A 25,206-nucleotide genomic window follows, 5' to 3' on the forward strand; every position below is an offset into this window, starting at 1 on the left:
ATACCCTTAACTATAACTAATAGTCATCAAAACTTAACTTACATAACTATAATAAAATCATAAACAATCAAAATTAACACTTTCACAAACTTCAAATCTAAATCTTTTGATATTTAATCAATAAAAGAATGTACTAAACAAATTAACATTTATCAACTAATCACTAGACTGACTTAATAATACATCTATCAACTATCTTATCATTCTCGAATTTATACTAAGATTGAATGGATGAATTTTAAACTAGAACATACTAAGACACTAATATTACAACGTTCATGCTAACCCAACTTATACTTACAAGATTTTTCAACCTAAACTAACATTTCAACACCTATGTTAATTCTAAAATTAATCATAAATTTTAAACTGACTAATCTTTAATATAAGCCTAATTAGCTAAAACTGAAACTTTCTAACTAATCTAGTCTATAATTAATAAATTTAACTAACAACTAAAAGAACTAAAACAATACTAACAACTTAAGTACATTTAAAAAAATTCGCTAATTAAAATAGTTAATTAATTACAAGGAGTAACTACCAACATAATATAAACTAAACTAAACTAACTAAATCAATTTTAATAAATTAACTAATAGAAATTAACATGCTATCTCAACTATCTTATAATCTAAAATAAAAACAAAACATGATATTAAAACTAAATTAAATATCACTAACACCCATAACTTAAACTAATCTACTTTTTAAAAAAACTTAACTAAGTTAAATAACAACTAACTAAATAAAACATAAACTAACAATAAAATAAACTAATATTATTAAACAAAACTTAACGTTAAACATTTATTATGTCACAACTAAAATTAAATTAACAACTAACTAAACTAACTTAAAACTAACTCCTACTACATCTACCCTATGCTAACATTAATCTTCAAACATGAGTAGCGCTTCCCAAGGAGCGCTGTCCTTGGGACAACGCTCTGCCCAATCATCCTAAGCGCTGACCAAGCCTTAGTCATGCGCAGGCCAACCTTTTTAAAGAAAAAGGTAGCCAATATAAATGGCAAGGAAAACAAAGGTTTACATCAAACCATACTAAAAACAACCTAGACAAGACAAGACAAGGCTAACGCAAACCAAGGACAAGGTGGAGGTACGTTGACGTCACCAAGTGGCAGCAAAATTTGACTTTGCAAGATTTAATACATTTTTAAAACCTCCTTCCAAAGTGACGTCCACCAAGGTGAGGGAATACATTAATGACATAAAGTTTATATGGTAGGAAAAGATATTAGTAGCTAGGATATTTAGATCTTTATAAAGTATTGGTTTTAAATCATTGAGGGTCTATTATTTTATTAGTTTGTAATAGTATCAACTAAATTTTGTGTTTGCCATACAATTTCCAGAATGATAATGTGCTACTACAGGCCTTTTTACATGCATTATAAAACTTACTTAATGGTTTGAGTCTTACTATGGAGTCAAAAAGGGTTGGTGTTCTAATGATTAATGATATTAACTAATCATCTTATTATACAACATACTCAACAAAACAACTATTGCAAGAACATTAAAATCTACTTAAATCTCTTATGAATCCATGGTTAATAATTTCCATGAACCCCACATGCTATGCATTTCAATGATATCCACATTTCATGGAATAATAATCTAAATACTCATTTAACTATCTATTATAACTGATGGAGCACAAATTGAATAACATAGTGACTAAACTAATCTTAGGGCAATTGAGAAAATAAAGAGATCAAAATGATAATGCTCTATTCATTTTGAAGGGAGTATCAAAACACATCAAGTTCTTTCCTACATGTTCTTGCAAATTTACCTTCAACACAACCAACCATGAACTAAATCATATCAAACTTAAAGGAGATACCATACATTTACAAATTGAAAACTTGTATAATTGAACATCCTCATTTCATCTTATCTTTGATATACATTCATATGACGAAATAAAATACGAAAACTCCAAGAGAAGCAAAAATTACTCAATCACTTATTTTATTAACAACCTAATTCAAGGGCTCAATCGGGAAAGAACCAGGAAGAAAACCCGGTGTCATGGCCACTACAACAAAATTGAAATACAATATTCATAGGATTCCAATCTCCAAATTTTCAACAATCCAATATAAGTTTCCTTCATGGCCCTTATCAAGGGGTATTTATCTTTTTCTACATCACATTTCTAAGAACCGTGGAGGAAACAAAATCTGATCAGGTGATAACAAGCATGACCAAGAAACAAATCAAACATGCATATTCGTACAAGGTTATCACTATATGATTCACAATGAATCAACACTAGGAAAAGGTGGATTCTTCCAACCAGGAGAAGTCAAACACAACACCAAATAGATGCCCAATCGGGGCTATACCATAATCATACAAGGTTTGTGCTGACAGGTAGGGGCCCATAACACCCTACCCTTTCTCTCTCTTCTCATCCTGAGAAGAGACTCTACAGTGGTTGGAGTCCGACTAAACAGACCTTTCCCAAAATTGGTCGCTTCTACCCTATCCAAGGGTGAGTAATACCAAAACACCCATGCAAGAAAATCTCAAAATTTTAACATAAACATGAAAAGAAATCATCCAAAATAACATGTTTTTCAAATCTTCCCAACATACCCACAAACATACAAACATTCAAACAACAACAAGGTAGCATAATCATGAAACAAGAATGAAATCTGAACAAGGGAGATGAGAATTCCAACCTTCAAAAAGAGGTTATGGCAATGAACAAGTTTGAGTAGAGCTTCCCTTTCCTTCCTTCAATCTTCAAGAACTCCTCTCTAAATGTAGAGATTGGGTAACAACCTCCACTAGACCAAGAAAGGCCTCTAAATAAGCCTCGAACTCAACCACCCAAAAGGATCAATAACTTCTCCCACCCACTAACAATTCTAGAAACTCCTAACTCAACCCACACTATGATAAATCATTAAGTGGAGGTGAGGTGAGGTAACTCAAGATAACCACTTGCAATTTTCGCACAAAGGTAAAATGAGACTTTTTGAGTGATCTCCAAAGTCAACAAAAGGGGCTTAGGGGTTGGAAAAGACCCCCAACCCATACCCATTCCCCTTGGGTATAATTATTTCATGTTTTAAAGCCTTAGGAATAGGTTTAGAGCCAAACAAAAGCTAGGAAATAATTAGGACCAACTAACAACTCTAACAATGCAGATTAAGCACTAACCCAGATTAAGGGATGACTAACCTCGATTAAGAACCAAATAGAAAACCAACACTAACTTAAAACAACTTTGGGTCCAAAGGTTACAAAACTAACCCTAATCAGCACATTGGAGAACATAAAAAATTTACGAGTGTCAAGCGACACTAAAAGAACATAGTTACGAACACTAACATTCACTGAACATAGAGAGATACATACATACATCTCACAATACAATACTTGAATTATGAACAACAAGGTTTCCAAAATTAACACATAGAGATCAGTCTTGTTCCTTCGTCGGTTTCCTCGGCTAAAATATCTGCACACTCATTGCACACATCAGTAGTCCCCAAAATCACATGTACATATATATACGTATTAGAAATTCACATAAATTGAAACATACATCAATAATGGTTTCTTCATCCTACTTAATTCTTATCCATTTAAAACATCTTAAACCAAAATGTTAATCCTACCTTTTTACTTAATTCATCGACATACATATACATAAAACATTAAATGACGAACATCAAATATCTGAAAATAACATCACACAACATGAAATACTATGATATGTTCTAAGCATCAGATAATGTCTCAACATCTCGAGTAGTGAGTATCAAAATGATAATGTAACAACTAAGGCTACGAAGGGTCGGGGCGAGGCCTCACAATTTTGTGTACATTTCTTATCTCTTGGTAATGTTCTCCCTTGCTTCTAGAAATTCATTTGTTTCATTCCAAAGGACTCACTTTTTTAAAATTTTGTTGACTCCATCAAATCCAAGACCAATTATATATACACACATATACATATACATACATACATATAAATAAATATGTGTGTGTGTGTGTGTGTGTGCATGTATTTATATATATGTATATTTATACCCTTGGTCTTCCTTTGAGCTTTGAGTTGTTCATCTAACTTTCTAGAGCTTTTGTTATACTTCTCCAATTTCTCATTTCTTTCCTTTGCACTTTCATTTCATTGGTTAGCTAATGCACTTGTTCAACCATTTTCTCGCATCCCTTATTCACAACTTCAATCTGCTCCTTTTTGTCATGATCCTACTCATGCAACTTACTGCTTTCTTGCCTAATATAATGGTGTTCTTCTTCCATCTGAACTATTTCAACTTTCTTTCTTCTCATCATTTCTTTGGCTTGTTGCCTACTTTCTTGGGCTACTCTTAGAGCTTCAACAACTTCATCCATTGCCTAAATGGTATCTTGAGCTAAATTCATTTTGATCGTTGTCCCCTCTTATTCTTTCTTCACTAGTGCTATCTTCTTAGTTACCTTCTCATTGTTAGCCATGAGATCATTTATTGTTTCTTCAGATTCATTAGACCCAATTTTCTCCTCTAGATACTTGACGTGTTCCTAACTCGTACTGAGTTTCTTTCTCTTAGTCAATGACTCTCTTAGCTTATCCTTCAAACCCTCAATGGCATCAAAGGCTTCGTCGAGTTGTCTCTACAACCTATAAGCTTCCATTAGATCTTCCCTTGAGTTGTTAAGCTCTTTTATGTTAGGGTCAGAGCTCTAATACCAATTGTTATCCCAAACTAGTACTGGGGGGCGGTGTGAATCATTATAAACTTTCAAACTGGTAACTTGAGCTACTTTTTTTAATATTCTAACTACTAGTTCTTTAACCAATAAGATAATGATAAAATCAACAAAGTAAAACCATATAAGATCACATAAGAGAGCACACATCAATTACACAAGAGTTTTATACATGGAAACCCTCGACAAGAGGATGAAAACCATGGTGGGAGTAATTGACGCAAGGAGGGTGCTTGGAGAGTCCTACAACAACATGTGGAATAAACTCAACTTGCAACCTTCCACCCCTGCTCAAAGTTACACACGGAAGCTATACATTGATAAATGAAACCACAAAGAACACAAGGCCAGATGCAACATATTTTAGGTGTAATTATTTCACTTCACATATAGAATAACCACAACATGCCCAAATTTTAGGCCTTGCTAGTTGTGGCCTTAAACAAAACAGAAATATACAAAATTAGAGCACAAGCTCGTATCTTCCTATCTAGTATGCTACTGCTTCTTCTTAATCTCTCCTTTCTTCCCTCTTGAAAAATTTGCTTTCCTACATTAACCAAGCTTCTTTTATAGCTAGTTGAGCCACAAGTTAGCTAGTCAAGCATTAATTACAATTCAGGATCATACTTGGAAGAGTAAACAAAAAACCACTCAAACGGTAATATAAAATCACACACACTTGAAGGTGGGTCCACACGTGTATTAGGAGTTGACTCCTAACTGTGCAACACACCACGTAAGTAATTGAAACCACGCCAATTAGATCAACACCTTACGCAAGATGGAAACATTAGGAAAACAAGACTGGAAAGTTTGGCACAAAACTTGAGAAATATCCAACATAAGAATTCACGCACTTAGGAAAACAATCTAGGATAGGTCCTCAACATGATGACAACTGTGCATGACTTGAAAACAAAAGCAACAATGACTACTTTGTGAACAACATACTAGTATACAAAACTATAAATGTTTTGGGTTGATGCAAGATTGCTTAAAGACCCAAGATGCTCTTGCATCAGTAATATACCCACTAGCCTTTCCTTGCAAGTGAAAACAAGACTGCAAAGTTTGGCACAAAACTTGAGAAATATCCAACATAAGAATTCACACACTTAGGACAACAATCTAGGATAGGTTCTCAACATGATGAGAACTGCACATAACTTGAAAACAAAAGCAACAATGACTACTTTGTGAACAACATACTAGTACACAAAACTAGAAATGTTTTGGGTTGATGCAAGACTGCTTAAAGACCCAAGATGCTACTGCATTAGTAATATACCCACTAGCCTTTCCTTGCAAGTGAAAGGGTGCCTTGTTAAAGGCTACAATTGTTCTTCCTAGGAAGACATCCTGTTAGGGATGTATACAATCTGCCAGGATTGCAAAATATTGTTAAAGTTTCCTTATAGAGGATTTATAAATATATTTCTAAGAGACACCTTGCTAGAGGATTTACAAAGACTTACATTCAAGTTTTCCATATTAGAGGCTTACAATAGCTACAATGATAATAAAGAAAACTAAAGTTTAGATATTAAAATGTGGCACTTCTTTCCTTGTAGATCTTCTGTGAATACCTCAAAAATCCCTTGATCTTCTTTCATTGCTCTAATTTGTCTTTGTGAATTGATCTAGTTCACTTCTTCCTCACTGCATGCTTACACACTGTTCAATTGTTTGACTCTCTGATCTGCCACTTTATTTTGCTTCTCCTTTCCACACTTAAATCATAGGCAACACACGTCAATAATGAAGTTTATACATTATATACATTCTCCAACATCAAGGCGTTAAAACCCTAAAATACCCTTCTCAAAGCCAATGAATTCAAAATTTGAATTGCATACATGAGTTGGTGATAGAGGACCCATAATACCTATACATGGGTGCCTAGCTTTGTAGGCATGTCTGTTTTCCATTCACCTTATGGCCAACCTTTGTCCTTTTGTCCTTCAGTCGTTATAACTTGGATGCTTGTCACATCACTCTCTCTTATTACCCTTTCTTCATGTCATGTCCTTGGTTCGTGCTTGTTCCTTGACTCATTGTTAACGTTGTATGTTTGTCTGTTGTAACTTCAACTAAGCAGCTCTCATTATATTAATTAACACACCCTTCTACTGGCGGTTGCACTGACTTGCAACCTTGTCAACTTCCACAACCGATTGCCAATCAATGACAACACTCATAGTCTTTCTCAAAGTGTTTGTTATGCTAAGCATTAGTCATCACCATTTGGCATTCCTCATGTCAATATGATTACCCAAGTCAAACAATCATGTCATATACAAATTTAAAGAAATAACCCAACTACTTTTAAAAATAACAAATTTTAAAAAAATTCCTTTTTACTTCTAAACATATCTCTACACCAATTTACTTATATTTTAAACACTATTATTTAGTATAAATGAATTCTCATCCTTTTTGTAGAAAAATCTACATATAAAAATAGTTTCTTCAAAATAAACACACATCAAAATAAAACAAACCTGACATAATAAACAAACATTACCATTATAAAAATACAAATACAATATCTTGAAAAAACAATAAATATTGGAAGGACCAATTCTTCATGCTTTCCTTTTAACCTCTTTCCGAAAGACCTAAAGTGATAAATAAATGCAAACTAATTCTGGAAATCTGCAGCTGCACTGGATTGGTACATTCTAATTATATTTTTTTCCATTAATAAAATATTTTCTTCACTTAAAAAACAAACGAACATGTGGATTAATTTGTTGGTTGGGCTCCAAATAATACAGACAATCACCGGTAGAGCTGCTAAAGTTGAATTGCCTTTCGGTATAAAGTGAAACAGCAAACATCCAGCCTTTCATGGATCACAATCAGACGCTTTATGCAAATCTTTTACTGAATACCCAATAAAGAATAATAATATATTAAATCCATTATAAACTATTGCATGATTATGACCACTGCAATTTTCCCATACTTGCTTCTGAAGACCAAATAAATAAAAAATAATAATAACAAATTGATTTCATAATATCTGGATAACCAATAAAGAACAATAGATTTAATCATAATTAACTATTGAATCATTATGAGCACTGTAATTTTTCCCATACTTGCTGTCATATGACAAGAAAAACCACTGATTTTGGCCTCTGTAAAAAGCAGATGCTCCATTAAAATTTGGTCTATTCCACCTAAAAAGTTGTGGAACCACCACGCACTAAAAAATCACTGAAACCCTTTTTCAGGTCAGAAAATTTTCACGGTAAAATAGAAGGCAATAATTGGCCAGACTGTTGTCACATATTTTATGTGATATTTGGTATTACTAAATATAGCGGTGGCAGGAATAATGGGAATTAACAAGTGTATTGCTTTCATGGCCAAATGTAGAGGACGATTAAGTGTGTGTTTTTAGTGGAGTTAGAAGATATCCAGACGGTGTGAGTGTGGGGCCTTCCTCCTGCAAGAAAGATTTAGAGCTGCCATTCTGCTACAGATCTTTGGAAATATGTAGGGTTTCTGATTTTGTATAGTTGTGAATATCTGACTGTCAGAAAATTGTACTAGTAGGCCAGCCATTTCATAAGGTTGACTTTCAGTGGGGCATTGGGCTAGTTTTTCTAGGATGCACTCATGTATAAGTCATTTTATGTTTTCTTAAAAATCTAAGTTAAAATGTATATGAATTTGGAAATTGGAAGGTTATTATCAAATTTTTAAGTGATGAAGAAATTCTAAGATGGGTACATATATAAGTCTACATTAAATTAGTCTAAACTTACGAATTGGAAGATTATTATAAAAAATTACGAATTGGAAGATTATTCTTGATCGAGCACTAAGACTTCATTCATATATGAGTTCTATTGAGTCTACTTAAAATTTGGTGTTGAAATTTTACAAGTTAAATTAATAGGAACTTGAGAATAAGGTGATGAATTTGTAAATTACCTAATACAAATCATATTGAGTGGCTTGACTTTTGTGGGGCCCTAATACTTCCCCGTTCAAGACATCCACTTAAATGACCACTGAGTTCCCTAGAATGCACTTATAAGTCATACACCTTTGCGTTTTAGAAATTAGAGTCATTTAGAAGTGAAACTTTTGAGATGGATTTTTTATATTGTCCTTAAAATTATGTAATACAAATCATATTGACTGGCTTGACTTTTATGTGGGGCTATTAAACTTCTCCATTTGAAATGGCCATCGATTTCCTAAGATGCACTTTTGTATACTTTACACTCATACACCTTTCCATTTTAGAAATTGGAGCCATTTCAATATAGAACAATTGAAATGAATTTTTCATATATCAATTTTCCCACATCTTCAAATTTTATGTTAAATTTTAGATTTTAATTACATAAAAAATAATATAAACCTAAGAAATGAGCTGGTAAATAAGAACAAATTCAGTCTATGAATTGAAGTCAAGAACAAGGCCTATAAATTATCTTGAAAAAGGCAAAGATGGCCTTTATGATTTGTCCTTTGTCCAATCCCAATATTGTTTACCTATCAATATCTGTTATACCCACTAGAAACAAAAGCACTCCATAAGTGGGGACTCCTTGATTTAAGGGCAACTTGAGGGTCTTGATTGATGTAAATAAGAGTGGTGGTTTTCAAGGCATTAGAGTCTTGCTCTTAAGGTTTAAAATAAACCTCAAAAGAAGAGAGGTCATATGGGGCTTAGGTAAGTCCCATGGGACCTTCCCTTAATTTTTGAGCTCCGTAAGTCAAAACTTTGGAACACGTTTCAATTAACTTTATTCTAATTCATGCTGGAGATTAGTTGGCAGGATTCCACGGCCATATGTGTTGTTCCCAATACTAATATTCCTGTCCTCAAACAAGCTATATAAAATGATCAACAAGAGCCCAATACTAATAATATATTTTAATGTAGATCGGAGGATATGCATTATGGAGAGGTGGACAACAAGTTGAAGAGCGATTGTTCAGGTAAGACAGTCTTTAACATTCTACCATGTTTTGCAATGTATCTTCTATGAGTAGATTAGGCTGCATTATGGTGATATAAGTTAGGGTTTTTTTGGTTTTAGTTTTTTTTTTTTTTTTTTAAATGAAGGTTGTCTACGAAATATTTTAGCGAAATGGGAGTATGAGTCTTTCGTGAAATTTATTTGGTTAGAAGTGAAGGATTGAGGAGTATTCATTACTGTGATAAATTTTTAATAAATATGTTTAGAATTTTAGAATTTTGTTTCAAAATATATATCTGTATAAGATAAATTAGGTTTTGAATTATGAAATGTAATTTACGTTGTTCTGAAGTGGTGAGAAAAATTGTCCGAGTTAAATTTAAAAATGAATGAAAAATTTGTTTTTCTTTTATATCTTTTGGTGATATATTATAACGATCTGTAGTCTTGTAAGAGCCAAGGACTAATGGTATGTCCAGTGTCGTAGATTTTTAATACGAATGTTTAAAATTTTAGGATTTTATTTTAAAATAGATTTTTATGTAATGTAAATTAGGTCTTGAATAGGAGCTATAAGATTTCCATAATCCATTAGATTGTGATTGAATTTCTGAGTTCCATTTGTAAAGATTTTTTCCATCGAAGTTTCAAATCACATTGTTAAAAAATAAGGAAAATAAAAATAAAATGCTTGCCATAATCACAACACCTTTGTTAATAGATCATCATACTTATTGGTGAAGTTAATTGGCCTCTGTGGTAGGTCTTATGAGGAGCTTCACATTTTGTTGGAGTAGAGGTACAACAAAACAAAACTAAGATTCTAATAACATTTCCTATGTGTTAGGGTTGTAGATTTGAGGTAACACTAGCTTATTTATTTATTTTCCTTATTTATGCTAAGACTAAAATCAATAACCACTGCTAATTTTGTTAAGAAAATCCTCTGTGAACTTGAATCGATTCACTAGGAGTATGGTATAATAAGATGAGACCAAATTTTCTAAAATTTGATTGTTTAATAAGATATTTTTCTTTATTTTTTTATCTAATTATATTTATTAAACTTTAGTCTTGTTTTTATTCCACATGGTGTAACTTAAAATTTATTTATTTTTAAATTAACCATTGTTTTCATTTTCTAGTTTCTAACTATGAATAATGAACATTAATTCTGAACCAATACTCATACTATTTATGACCTTGAATTAGCTTTATGGAGGTCTTTTAAGGAATCCCCTACTTTTTATGGTTTTAGATTTGAAAGACCAAAAAGACACAGGTCTACAAATTGTCCCATTAGCTTTGATTTTTATTTTCCTTCTATCTGCTAAGCTAAAATCAATAGACAACAATCACAAGATTTTGATTTTTAAGAAGCCTACGGCCATAAGACCCTAGTTTGAATCAACCCATGCTATACTTATAGAAAAATGTTAATAATATACCCTCCTTTTAAGGGTTGTTGATAAAAGGTAGAGGTCTCTAAAGGTTTTTTTTAATTTTTAAAAACCATTTCTTCTTCTTTTTGCTAAGATTGAATAGAACCTAGAATCAAGTCTTCCTATATTAAAGAGCCTAATATTAGATGAAATGAGACTCAGATAATGTTTTGGACAATTTTATTAAAGACTAACAATTTATGAATTGAAATAAAATCCTAAAAATATATTAAATATAATGAAAATGTGTTGTATTATATATGTGATAATTTTATTATTTATTTGTAGAATTGATTTCCTATTTGCTATTTGCTTTTCATCACCAATTTTACAATTTTTGTTAGCTTTTTTTAGTGAATTTAATTTCATTAGTCTATTGATTTGAATATGCTAAATAATAAAATTCTTCAAAGTTCATAGATTCTTAAGTTTGATTTTTTTAAGTTTAAGTTGAAGTTCCAATTCACGGGACCACCTCTTCTAAAATAAGTACAACTTGTACATTTTTTCAAGAAACCTTCTCCGAGGAGCTTGGACATTAAAAATATCAAATAAAAGAGATGCGTTGTATAAACCTTCTCTCCGGAGCTTGAGCATTAAAAAATATCAAATAAAAGAGATGTGTTGTATTTATTTTTTACTTTTATTTTTTTCAAATTTTGTAGTTCGTATTAGAGTATATCTTTGAAGAGAATATTTTGTATTGACTCAATCATGATATGTTGTCAATGTGTACTCTCTTTGTTGGTGAAGTTAGTCTACCCTATTGAATATTCTTTATAGGGCTTTATATTTGAGGAAGTGAAAAAAATGAGAGCTAGAAATTACCCACCAATTTACCTTTTTTTAATAAACGAGACTAAAATTGTGTTATAAATGACTTCACTAAAAAACCTAAACAATAATAAGAATTGCAATAAAGCCCTATAAAACATCAAATATGATTGCAATTTATTGTATTACATAATGTAAGATTGATTTTTTATAATAAAAATTGATTGCTAGAAAGCACGAATGATATTCTATTTCAACAATCTATTATACTAATTTACTCTTTTTTATTAAACTCTTTTAAAAAAAAAATTGCACTAACATTTTAGATAAGCTTCTTAATCTAACATCACAAACAAACCATCTATCTACAATCTACCCAAAATAATTAAACTATATTTTTTAATAAGCAACTTTTATTTTACCTTTATTTTAACTAATGATGAAGGCAACATTCTTGCTTTTTCTCTTTCTTTCAGGTGGATCATAAAAGTGGAGGGTGAAGGACTGCCATGATTTAATTGAGGCTGCTATTCTCCTTTCTCGTGGTGAAATGTCAAATTTCAAAACGTAGATTGGACCAAGATTGAATTGTAAGTATGAACCTTTTCTTACCACTTTTTAATTAATTTTTTTTTTTCACACAAATTTATTTATTGTGGAGAGTATATACTTCAAGATATAAATTTTGTCGGATGCGACATTGGGTTCGTTTTCCCTAATTTTTAAGAATATTATGTTGTTTGGGCTTGGGTAAATCTTATATTAAATATAAGGTATCATTTTTGACTTTTATATTATTTAATTTATAATTATTCTATTGTTTATATTTATTTTCAACTTTTTCATAATTTTTAATGTAAGTTTATATGTTATTTTCAGCTTTCTAATAATTTTTTAATATAAAAATTTATTTTGTTTTCATCTTTCAAATGCATATTATATTCTATAAATCAATTAAATATATTTGTTTGAAAATTTGTTATAAAATATAATAATAATTAGAATTAATTTTTTTTTTGAATTGATAGATTCAACTTATATTATATTATAAATTTGTCTAGTGGGTCTACATTTTGTCTTCTTTCTTTTATTTTTATTTTTTCATTTTAAATTAAGAATACAATTTTAAGTGAAAATCAGATTCCCGTCACATTGTAGATTGACATACTATCACCTCATCAATAAATAATGTATCATGAATCTTAGCTTATCACATAACACTAACTGGTGCCGAGAAGTGTTATTGTTTTGTTAGTAGACTCATATTTATTACTTTTTATACGCTGGTTTTTGATAGAGGTAGTATGTTATGTGAGTTTTTTCAACTCTCACTTATATGTTAATTCTGTTAATGCTCATACCGCAAGCCAACACCTTCTTGGTAATATTTTTATTAAAAATATAGCACATAGCAACTATAGATCAAAACTAGGAAGAATAACACAAGAAATATTGTGATGTGAATATCAGGATTTAACTGTGTGATTTTGAGTCAAACTCGATGACCCATGTTTCATGAATAGTGATTCAACATGAATCCATCTCTCATGAGAATAAATGGAACACTTAGCACTCATTGGATCTAGGTGATGCTCACAGGGGTGAAGCATCGGGACTTCCCGGGAGGTCACCCATCCCAGTACTACTCCAGCCTGAACGCGCTTAACTACAGAGTTTCCTCCACAGTTGCTTCACCCCTGTGAGCATCACCTAGATCCAATGAGTGCTAAGTGTTCCATTTATTCTCATGAGAGATGGATTCATGTTGAATCACTACTCATGAAACATGGGTCATCGAGTTTGACTCAAAATCACACAGTTAAATCCTGATATTCACATCACAATTTGACTAGCTGTGAAAATCATCTCCTACTTAACAAGAAATATTATTTTCAATAATGTCTATAAAACTAATTTCTATAAAATTAATAATATAATGATTTATTAGTGATTTTGAATACAATAGAATTTAAAATCACTGATAAGAAATTGTATTCTATGATATCATTTAAAATCTCTATCTATAAATTTCCTATTAAAATCTAACCCCAATTAGCGAAAACAAATTGTTACTTTAAACCCAATCCACAGAAAACATTTGGGACCATTGTGTTTTTTTGAAAAGAAATATTCCCGTCGCTTACTCTAATGCCGGTGGCCATAGATGTCAATTCCAATCATTCAAAGCCAAGCTCTGGAGAATCATTAATCCAAAATGCGTATTTCTTACTGAATATAGCGGGCATGGTAAATTGCACGGTTTCCAGAGTAGAGGAAATTAACAGGACAGTTCAATTGTTTTGGCGTAGTTAAAGGATGTCTGTATGATGAATGTAAAAATAAAATGTCTTAGATGGAGTCGTAGAAAATGAACAAATATTTTATTTGGGACTGGCATTTGTTTACCGAGCGTTTTCTGTATATGGGAATGTGTGAAAGTGAGTTTGGAGGGAAAAAGGGAGGGAGTGGATGAACTTGGTGTCCTGTTCTGTTCTACTTGGGGGAATGGCATTGTTTGGTGGGGCTGCCGAGTGTTTTTCTTTTCTTTTCTTTAAGTAAACGCTACTCAAAGCATTCATTAATCCATGTTGTCACGTAGGTAACCTAACAGTTTTGTTTTTGCCTCACTGCTTTCTTTTCCCCCACCAAATTCTTCACTTTCCATTATTATTTTTCTTCCTCAGCTCGATGGGCATGGAGAAACGCATCGGGATGCAGGGGATGAGTCGAAATCGGAAGAACAGGCTCTGACAATAGAGGGATCTGAAAGGGGGAAATCGATTGCATGGTAGATTGAAGAACAAATGGAGTCCTGGATGATTTCTGTTGTTCTGCTTTTGATTGGGGTTTTTGGAAATCATGCGGTTGGGGAAAATCTGGCATCTGATACAAGGGCACTCAATGCATTCAAGCAAAGTGTGGGGAGATTTGTGAAGTGGAATCAGACTACCGGTGTCTGTAATTGGCAGGGCATCATTTGTAGTGGCTCCAGAGTGACTGAACTGAGGCTGCCAGGAGTGGGTCTTGTGGGCCAAATTCCGGCGGGGACTCTCGGAAATCTCACGGAGTTGAGGGTTCTCAGCTTGAGGTATAATGCTCTTTCAGGAACTTTGCCGTCGGATCTGGGGCAGTGTGTTTATATGAGAAATCTTTATCTGCAACACAATCAGTTTTCAGGATCTATACCGCCGTTTATTTCAAAGTGGCCCAATTTGGTGAGGCTCAATCTGGCCTCCAACCAGTTCATTGGCCCCATTCCTAGCTATTTCAACGGGCTTCAGAGATTGGGCACTCTTTTTCTCGAGAACAATAACCTCAGCGGGTCGTTGCCGGCATTGAAGCTGCCTAATCTTCAGCAATTCAATGTGTCCTTCAATAATCTGAATGGATCTGTGCCTTCCAGTCTGAAAGCGTTTTCCAATGACTCGTTTCTTGGGAATTCCCTATGCGGGTCTCCTCTTGCGCTTTGTGCGGGCAGCATTGCACCCGCATCGAGTCCTTCAGCAATGGCTTCGAGTGAATCTAATGGAAAAGTTAAGTTGGGGGCGGGAGCCATTGTAGGTATTGTTCTTGGCTCTTTAGCATTTCTGTTACTTCTCTTACTCGTTCTCTTTCTTTGCAAGAGGAAGAGAAGAAGTAAGAGAACTACGGCCGTTGATGTCAACACTGTTAACAAGCCCCCTGAAATGCACCTGGACAAGGGCCCTGATGCAGCTGAGGATTTATCGTTGTCCAATTCTAAAGAGTATTCTGTTACGGTTCAGGAACCTGACAAGAACAATAAGAGGCTCATTTTCTTCCAAGGCGGTCCGAGGACTTTTGATCTTGAAGATCTCCTGAGAGCGTCCGCTGAAGTTTTGGGTAAGGGAAGTGTTGGAACCGCATACAAGGCTGTTTTGGAGTTTGGAATAGTTGTTGCGGTAAAGCGGTTGAAGGATGTTGTCATTGGGCAGAAAGAATTTGCTCAGCAGATTGAAGTGGTTGGGAAAATGAATCATCAGAATCTTGTTCCTCTCAGAGCTTATTACTTCTCCAAGGAGGAGAAGCTTCTTGTGTATGATTATATGCCGATGGGTAGCCTTTCCGCTCTTCTACACGGTAAGACCTCTATTCCTTTTCATGCTAACACATCTCCAGAGGAAAGCTCTGTAATAGTCATTTCTCTTGATCCGAAAATTCTGTGCGTTCAACTGCCTACCTGAAGATATTTCTCGTTGTATCTGCCATGTTTCAATCTAATAATGCCTATATGGACCTCTAATTTTTATTTTATTTTTTATAGTAAAAATGTTGGAGCCTTATCTTCGTTACCCTATATGCCCACATGAAATAGGAGATTTAGCAGACAAAATGCAACCTATCAGCGTTAAGGTTTTGGTCCATACGCTCAGGAAAATGTTTTCCCCATTAGTTGCGGATTTGAAATTTTCTACTCCATGTCAAATCTGAACTCCCTGCCTGAACGTTGTTGTGTTCTGAAATGCCCACCGCAAAAGGGTTTCTACAAAATTTATGCTGTTTCATTTTTTTTAACATTGTCTTTTTTTGGACTTTGTTTTAGATTTTGCTACTTGCATGTTTGATGCACCCACTTTGATTTTATCGATGTACTCTAATTTTAGCTGATCTGAGATTTCCTGTATTTTAATCTGTTCATCCATTTCTTAACTTCGAAATTTTGTTGTTTTCACACCGACCATCTTTAATTTTTTTCTCTAACCTGGGGTTTGGTGGAATTGTTATCTTTTTGAACAAGATGCTCTTTACAGGCCCATATGAATTATATGCCTGGATTTCCTCTTGCAAGAGCAAGCATCCAATATTCAAAGATTTTGTATTTAAAACATGGATGAATATTGAACACATATTTTGGAAGCACTGGAAACTTTTACATATTGCCATGGACAATGATACTGAAAAATTTCTGCTTTTTCATTTTATTTTGGTTCTATTGTAGTTTACTGAAAGAACATTGAGTCTGAGGATTTCTATGGAGTTGTGGTTTCTGTCTGTTTCAGGTAACAGAGGAGCAGGTAGAACACCACTTGATTGGGAAACAAGATCCCGCATTGCCCTTGGTGCGGCCAGAGGCATTGAATATCTTCATGGCAATGGCAGCCAAATATCTCACGGAAACATCAAGTCTTCAAACATTCTTCTTACCAAGGACTACAATGCCTGTGTTTCAGATTTTGGACTCGCTCAGTTAGTGAGTGCAACTACATCTGCAAGCCGAATTGTGGGATACAGAGCTCCTGAAGTTACTGATGCTCGGAGGATTTCACAAAAGGCCGATGTTTACAGCTTTGGTGTCTTACTTTTGGAGCTTCTGACGGGTAAAGCACCTTCCCATGGATCTGCCAACGATGATGCTGTTGATCTTCCTCGATGGGTACAATCAGTTGTTCGCGAGGAGTGGACAGCAGAAGTGTTTGACATAGAGCTCTTGAGAAACCACAACTTTGAGGAGGACATGGTTCAGCTGTTACAGGTGGCAATGGATTGTGTTGTACAGTATCCAGACCAGAGACCTACCATGAAGGAAGTGGTGAAAAGGATTCAAGAATTGAGGCAAAGTCTCGGAGATGTGGATGGAAATGAGCACATATCCAAGCCCGCATCTGAATTAGAGATGGGGGCAATTCCGCAATTTGATTAAGAACTGCAATGACACAATGCTGAGAAAATTTCTGGCTCTTTCATTGCGTTGAATTCCAGGATGTTGAAGAGCTGTTTATTTTATTTCATTATTAAGGTGTTTATCAGCCGGTTACCATAAGAAGATTCTTTGAGTTTCCTCCTAGATCCGTTTCATTCCTTCAATTTCCAATTTTTAGATAAGGGAAGTATATTGGAATGCTTGGGACCTTTATGGGCAATGTCCTAAAGAAGCGACCTGTCTGTGATCTTACCAGCAGGTGCTTATGATCAAGCATATTTTGTGTTTTCTATGCTGATGATTTCGGAAAATAACTGAACAGAGATTTATGTTGTTTCTCCTGGGGACGTCCTTACATAATTAATGTAGGGGAATACTCAGAGAAACGAGATTTGAAGTTGTATTTGTTTGATTCCATCTTCTATGAAGATGGATACTCATTGCACAGTTGTTTATTGTTTTGAACTAGTTTTTCTTTGCAGACTCTCAGATTGATTTGCGGTTGTCTTGCTCTAATCTAATTGCGGTTGTCTTGATCTAATCTAATTGCTATGGTAGCCCATATTTGGAAGCAGATTTTAGGTTTTAAGGTAGATTTGTAGCTCGAATTGTATTTGACTAATCAGACTATTAAATTGGTGATCTATTCTAATTCGATTGGCTGTAAGAGAATCGCTTAGGAGTTTGGTTAGGTTAGTGTGATGTTTTAGATTCCAGAGTCTTATCTCATGCCTTGCTTTGCAAATGTGTGTCGGCTTCCATTTTGGCAGTATTTCCCTACTTTATTTTCGTACTTTGTTCCACTGAGAGTCACAAACAATGAGAGTCCACTTTCAAGTAGGTGACGCGATCAGAAATTTTTGGATTATGGTTCTGGTTCACGAATTTCTCGAGTTTAATCCAAATTGATCACCAATTTATTAATTGTTCTGTATTGAATTCCTTAGCTTAGTGGTCCATCCGTTTATGTAATTGGTCAAACATGGAAAAGATAATATTCTTGTTGGTTAGATCTTGATTGAGTGCTAAGGCTATGGTTCCATCAAGGGAGTTTTCTAAAATATTTTAGTGGGTGGGTGTCAAAGATATTTTACAAGTTTATATACTGAGTTTGCAATTATAGTTGTTAAAACTAAAAGATTCAAAATTTTGGATAGCGGTAATTGTTTTTTACAAAAGAAACAACAAATTGCTAAATTTATTTTTAGACATTTAAATTAGAAAGACGAGTAAAAATTATAGACGAATGATATATCTGAAAGTAAACTGGTAAGTTGATGAGGGAAGCTTCCATTTTCATTCCTAAGGTATTTCATAATATCTTTTTATTTCATGCATAGGATTTCTAAAATGCATAAATTTGTTTTTCCACGAGTTCTCTTGTTCTTCAAAAGTAGTTCATGTAACAGCTCCAAGAGACATGTTGCATCAATATGAGTTTCCTATCATAGGGCAGAGTTGATAAATTCTGCATCAGTCTTTTAGAATAGGCTAGAGTTGGAAAATCTGCATCGTTTGAGTCTTTCTATTAATAGAGTAGAGTTGAATAAATTCTGCATCATTTGTGTCTTCCTTAACAGGGTAGAGCTGAATAAATTCTGCATCAAAGAGTCTTCCATGATAAAGGTAGAGTTGTGTAAATTCTGCATCATTGGAGTCTTTCATGATATGGTAGAGTTGTGTAAATTCTGCATCAAAGAGTCCTAGGACCATGATACTAGTTGAGTAAATTCTGCATTCATGATTCTTTCATGATAGGATAGTATTGTATATTCTGCATCAACGAGTCTTTCATGATGGGGCAGATTGGAGTAAATTCAGCATCAATGAGTGGTTCATGGTAGGGTAGATTTGAGTAAATTCTGCATCAATGAATCTTTCATGATAGAGTGAAGTTGAATAAATTCTGCTTCTACTGAGTCCCCTAATTAAATAGAGTTGTACATTCTCATCAAAGAATCTTCCATAATAAGGTAGAGATGAGTAAATTCTACATCAATAAGTCTTTAATGATATATGTAGAGTTGTAGATTCCACATCAATAAATCTGTCATACAGTATAGTTGGACAAATTGGACATCAATGAATCTTTCACAATATAAAATAAAATAATAAAAATGAATAAATTCTGCATCAAAAAAGTCTTCCAAATAGATTGTAGTAGGCATTAAATGACGTATGAAACAGAGTTCACACAACAGAGAACCTTCTCAACTCGAAATTGCCTCTTACCATAATTCAGTGACAATGACTTGTGGAAGAACTAAAAACTGGCTTGAGGCACTGGTGTTTAGGAACTTAAAAGGCAAATGCCAAGTCATAGTTTGTGCATGTCATGTGGCTCACAGATATGTGCCTTAATTAGCGGTACAAAGAGGCCCTACATTTGATGGACCCAGAACACAATGGGCCTTTCAATGGGCAGTCCTGTGGAAGTCTACAGTAACTTACATTTAAGAATGAAACGTGCTGGTGGGACCTTTTCCACACTCATTACAAAACAATTATACCTGGCCTAAAGGTGGACCGTGGGATGCATATTACAAATGGCAAAAGGTTTATTGGGTATTAAAAGTTTCCACAAGTGGCACATTTATAATTTAAAACTTATATTGATTTATAAATATAGGAATCCTCATACACGCTCAGAACATCCACAACTTAATGCTACATGCATGCAACATGACAGATAATAAGAGTTGGATTTAACATTTATTTTTCAATTTAATAAGATTGCAGAAATTGGTTAGCCCTAAACTACATGCATGACATGACAGGCAATAAGCGTTGGATTTAATATTTTCTCTTAATAAGATCGTAGAGATTGGGTAGAACAGGCCATGAATTTAAAAAAAGTCCCTGGTCCAAAATAAAAAATAAAAAATTCTTTAACGAGGCATAAAACTTGACTAAACTATGGCAAATTTATTTTTGGGGGTTTTAACTATTACCACATAGGCCTCAAAACCCAGTCTCTCTGTTACAAATTTGTTTTGAGATGTGGGGCTGGTGACAATTCCTCCACACCTAATTAACCAACTTAAATTTTTTTGGGGTTTCTGTTTAAGCTTTAAATTATTGATTTGACTTTTGGATTGGCATGCAACATAAAGAAATTCCCACTCCAAGAAAGAGTTCTCTCGCTGTCTGGTCAACAATCAGATTTAACATCTACCTGAACCTACTCAACTGGGTATGATAGAAAACATCTCCTTTCCATTTCTAGAAGATGATAATGTTTTTGCTATTTGCATGGTCAGAGTTGTCCGTTAGAGGTAGGTGAGCTCATATCCATATTATATAAGACAGGTAGACTTGGCTTTCATTGCTTGGATGAAGAATTCATGCGCCAGTAAATTGTGGACAGCGCTTTGTTGCTTTGTGTGTTTGCTAGCTGCTCATTCAATGCTGCAGTCTGTACACGGAACAAAACGGTGGGCACAACATACAAAAATTGAAATTGGATAATCAGTCTAGCACTCAGTCTATGCTATTTTCCTTAAAAAACTATGGAGCTTAGGGTCCCTTTGGTTGCTGGAATACAACCGGAATAGGAATAGGAAATTAGAATATGATTTGTATTCTTTGTTTGGTGCATGAAATAGGAATAGGGAATAAGAATACGTATTCTCATTTTAGCTCCAAAATGAGCTTTTGTCCATTCCAAAAAAATACCTGTAATTGGAATTGCTATTCTTGCATTCATTTTAACTTTCTCAAATTTGATTAAATTTTCAAATCCGCTTTGACCTGGGGTGAGCGCTGGAACTTTGTTTTCAATATTTTCAAATATTTCAGCGATTTTCCAATGGCGCCGATTGCATCTTCAGAAATATTTTCAAATGGCGCCGATTGCAAGTTAACCCTATTCCAATTTAAGCTTGCATAACCAAACAAGGGATAAACAAGATTGGATTGCATTTTTCCATTCCTATTCTTCATTCTCCATTCTCATTCAAATTTTCTATTCTAATTCTCAATTCCTACGCTTGCAACCAAACGGGCCCTTATGATGTCCTCCAAGATCAATCTGAAATGGGTCCAGATATTGATATATACTGGACAGTCGATGAGAAAGTGTCCTTCAATTTAACTACTTTATATATATATATATATATATATATATATATATATATTCAGAGACAGAGACAATGGTATAGGTATTTTTAAGAATTTTTTTTAGTTTGTTATATGTTTTTGTGCTTGAAGTGCAATGAAGTCTTTCACCTTTTGGGGGGCATAATTTGTTCGTTATAGTTTTGTTTTTCGATTCAAAAAAAGAGTCGAAAAAATATTCTCAAGCACTTTATAGATTCTATGTCATTTCACCAGTATTTTATACTTGGTATTTTTGAACACATCTGATTTTATTTTTCTTTTTTTTGTATACACATTCCTTCTGCAAGTTGGGGTTCGTTTTTTGCATTATGGGAGGTATTTTTATATTATTTTCTGTTATAATATAAACATATCATAAAACTTCAAAAAACTTTCTTAAAAAAAATGGCCGAGACCTCTTCTTGTCTTTAATGTCCCCTTTTCGAGTCCATTATGATTGATGTTTTTAAATCCTTGTTATTGACGTAAGAAAGTCTTCATATTTTATGTAAATGGTGATTGTTATTGTAATGCCTCTCGTGTTTGTAGTCTATACCTGGTCTATTTTGATTCGAGAGATACTTGATACTCTTATTATATGTACTTTGAGATGACTTGAGAGTTAGATGTTATACTTTGATTTGGTACCATAGATGTTATACTGCTATGTTGTTTAGTTTATCATATTTGCATGTTGATGCTATTTTGAGATGACAGTAGATCTATAATGATATCTGGTTTTATGGTTATTGGACATATTTGTTGATTATGTTATGTGATGGATTTTATGCTATGGTGATTTACTTCATTCATGTATCATTACGCTTTTTGCGAACATGAGTGGTGTAAATGGATTAATTAGTTATTTAATGCATTAATTGCTTCGGCTATTATATTATATGCAATTGCACTTGATCGTGTGTTTTAGTGTGCAAGATTTATATCCTTGGCAGTGGCACATGGATTTAGTGATTCAGCTGTTCATATTTTACCAATGTCATCCCTGTATGGTCGACGTATCCTTATTTTAACTATTTTAAATTAAAGCCTTTCGGTGATTAGTAAATCCGAACTCATCTGTATTATGTGACTAGACTAGTGAGCGTGTATGCATTTAGAGTTTAGCTCTGTCGTGAAAGTGTTACGTGATTTTCTGTGATTTTGGGTTTTCAGGTTTTAAATTTTTTTGGATTTAATTTATGGTAGCTTTGCCTTAGGTGAATTCCCATTATGGAGAATAACTTGTTTTCGTTTGGGTCGGTTCGGAGTCTAGTTACTCTAATTGGCTATTTTCTCTAATTGACTACTCACTCGAAAAGTGAATAAGTATTGAAAAAGTGTTTTTATTATTCACTTCACTTTTTAAAATATAAAATTTGAGAGCTTTTTGAGAATCCTCTTCTGTTCGTTCTGGGAGCTGTGAGCATGAGTTTTTCATGAGTTCAGTCTTGTTGGATCCAGCTCAGGGAGTTTATGCTTTGCCGTCACTTTCAGTAGATTTGGCGAATTATTTATTTTATTGCGTGAGTTTCAGTTTTTGCCCCTTTTGCTGTTAGGTAGGGCCTTCCCATTTTATTGTTTTTACTCTGTTTCAACTTTCGTTTCTTGTAGTAGTATGTCAGGAGGCTGAGAACTAGTGTTCCCCTCCATTTCTATTTGCTGGTTTTGCTTGGTTGGTCGGGTATGAACATTTTCCCTGTTTTCGAGATGGGGGTTTGGGATTTTGAGCCGTTATGCTGGCCGTTTTTGCATACGGTGTCTGAATTCTTTTATTTTTGGATTTTTAGAGTTTTTACACCCAAAGGTCAAATGGGTTTTAATTTTGAAAATTTTCAGTTTTTGAGGTTTTTACCTCGTTTTGCGTGTTGCCCTATTTTCTCATATTTTTTCGACATGAGTTGGGTTGTGGACTTGGATTATCCGTTTGGATGTCGATCGAACTTTTATTGCACTTTTATGTTGCATCGGGATACGTGTTGTGTCCGTCCTCTCGAGTCTGTTTTTGGTTGAGTGACTTTTTGCTTGTGTTCTCATCCAGTTTTTGAGGTTTTTACCTCATTTTGCGTGTTGCCCTATTTTCTTGGGTTTTCTCGGCATGAGTTGGGTTGTAGACTTGGATTATCCATTTGGATGTCAGTCGAACCTTTATTGCATTTTTATGTTGCACTGGGATGCGTGTTGCATCCATCCTCCCGAGTTTGCTTTTGGTCGAGTGACTTTCTACTTGTGTTCTCATCCAGTCCTTGTGTTATGATCTTCGTGATGGTGGTGCGCCACACTTGAGTACATATGTGTACATTTGTCAGGTGACCTATAGAGCCTGATCTTCCGTGGTACTTCTGTAAGTTATGATCATTGGGGTTGGGTTGGGAGTTTTGCATGCCTACAAGTACTCATCGTTGGATGAACATGGGTAGGGTAGGGTAGCATATGGAGGGGCTTCTATCCTGCAACGTGGTGACTATTTCCCATTGGTTGGCAAAAGAAGTTTTATATAAGTGATAACTAAATTAAAATATTTGGGTGCTAATAATTATAAGATAATAAAATGTCTGGGTTGTGCGCCTTCCGTTGAGAAGAGTTGCTGCCTAGGTTGTGCGTCTTCGATTGAGAAGAGTAGCTGCCAATACTAGCTTAGGCTTGTCGATGCCAAGTGACTCTCCATGATGTCAGCCCCTACATAGTATCCCATTGAGTGTCTGACTAGGACTTGTAGTTTATGCATTGTCTTTGTCTTGGTTTTAGTCATCATACTGCCTGGTGTGTGTGTTAGCCATGGATGGTTGTTTTGCATGTGTTTTTGGTTGGATCATTATCTCCATTAGCATGGTGGGTGTGGACCTACGGGTGCCACATGGTTGGAAGGCGTAGCTACCTCCACCACTGCTAGGGACCGGTGTACAAAGACGGTCTATTGTTCTTGCGTGACCATGGCTAGATGTTTTCACTTGGTACTTCGGTTTCCAGAGTATGCTTTCTGGTGACTTATGCTTTCATTGGGATGCTTGTATATCATGTTTTGATGATATTAGTTACTGACACATTTCCTTATTATGATGATTAACATGTGATAGGTGATGTTATCTACTTGTAGGATTATCTTATGCTTTGTTGCTAGCATGTTAGATTTCCTTATGCTTATGTTGTAGCATGTTTAGTAGTAACATCCCTATTACGATAGTACCAATGATTTGGGGTGGGATGTTATGCGCAGTGGATGGCTAGGGCCCCCAATGGTCTTATGACGCTATTAACGGTTGGGAGGAATTGCGTACTTAGTTTGTTATTTCCATTCACTGCGATGTTGCTTTCAGTACTCTGCAATGTTTTCCTTCTATTCTTTCCTTTGATGTTTGATTAGATGTTTAGATGTTATTTCTAGCTTTCCGTTCTTTAGTTATAGTTTGAGTGTTCTTGCCTCGAAATGTGGATTCGGTACTCCCCAGTGTGGAGGAACTTTGTTTCGTAGTTTCGTTAGCTTTTTGTTCTTGCATGCTGATTTGAGATCTTGTGTAGGATT

At 34.3% G+C, this 25,206-nt stretch overlaps 1 protein-coding gene across 1 annotated transcript; it reads left to right on the forward strand.

Annotated features, from left to right (window-relative positions):
* The first annotated feature begins 14,032 nt into the window (after positions 1 to 14,032).
* On the forward strand, positions 14,033 to 18,077 carry LOC149565264 (putative inactive receptor kinase At1g48480). The gene is made up of 2 exons (XM_089818816.1): positions 14,033 to 16,027; positions 16,948 to 18,077. Exons 1-2 carry the CDS (start codon positions 14,734 to 14,736, stop codon positions 17,586 to 17,588), a joined length of 1,935 nt encoding a protein of 644 aa, XP_089674942.1. The 5' UTR covers positions 14,033 to 14,733; the 3' UTR covers positions 17,589 to 18,077.
* The last annotated feature ends 7,129 nt before the right edge of the window (positions 18,078 to 25,206 follow it).

Source organism: Cupressus sempervirens, chromosome 3, assembly GCF_028749045.1.
Source record: "Cupressus sempervirens isolate cs-2001-9-10 chromosome 3, ASM2874904v1, whole genome shotgun sequence".
In the NCBI taxonomy this organism is placed as follows: domain Eukaryota; kingdom Viridiplantae; phylum Streptophyta; class Pinopsida; order Cupressales; family Cupressaceae; genus Cupressus; species Cupressus sempervirens.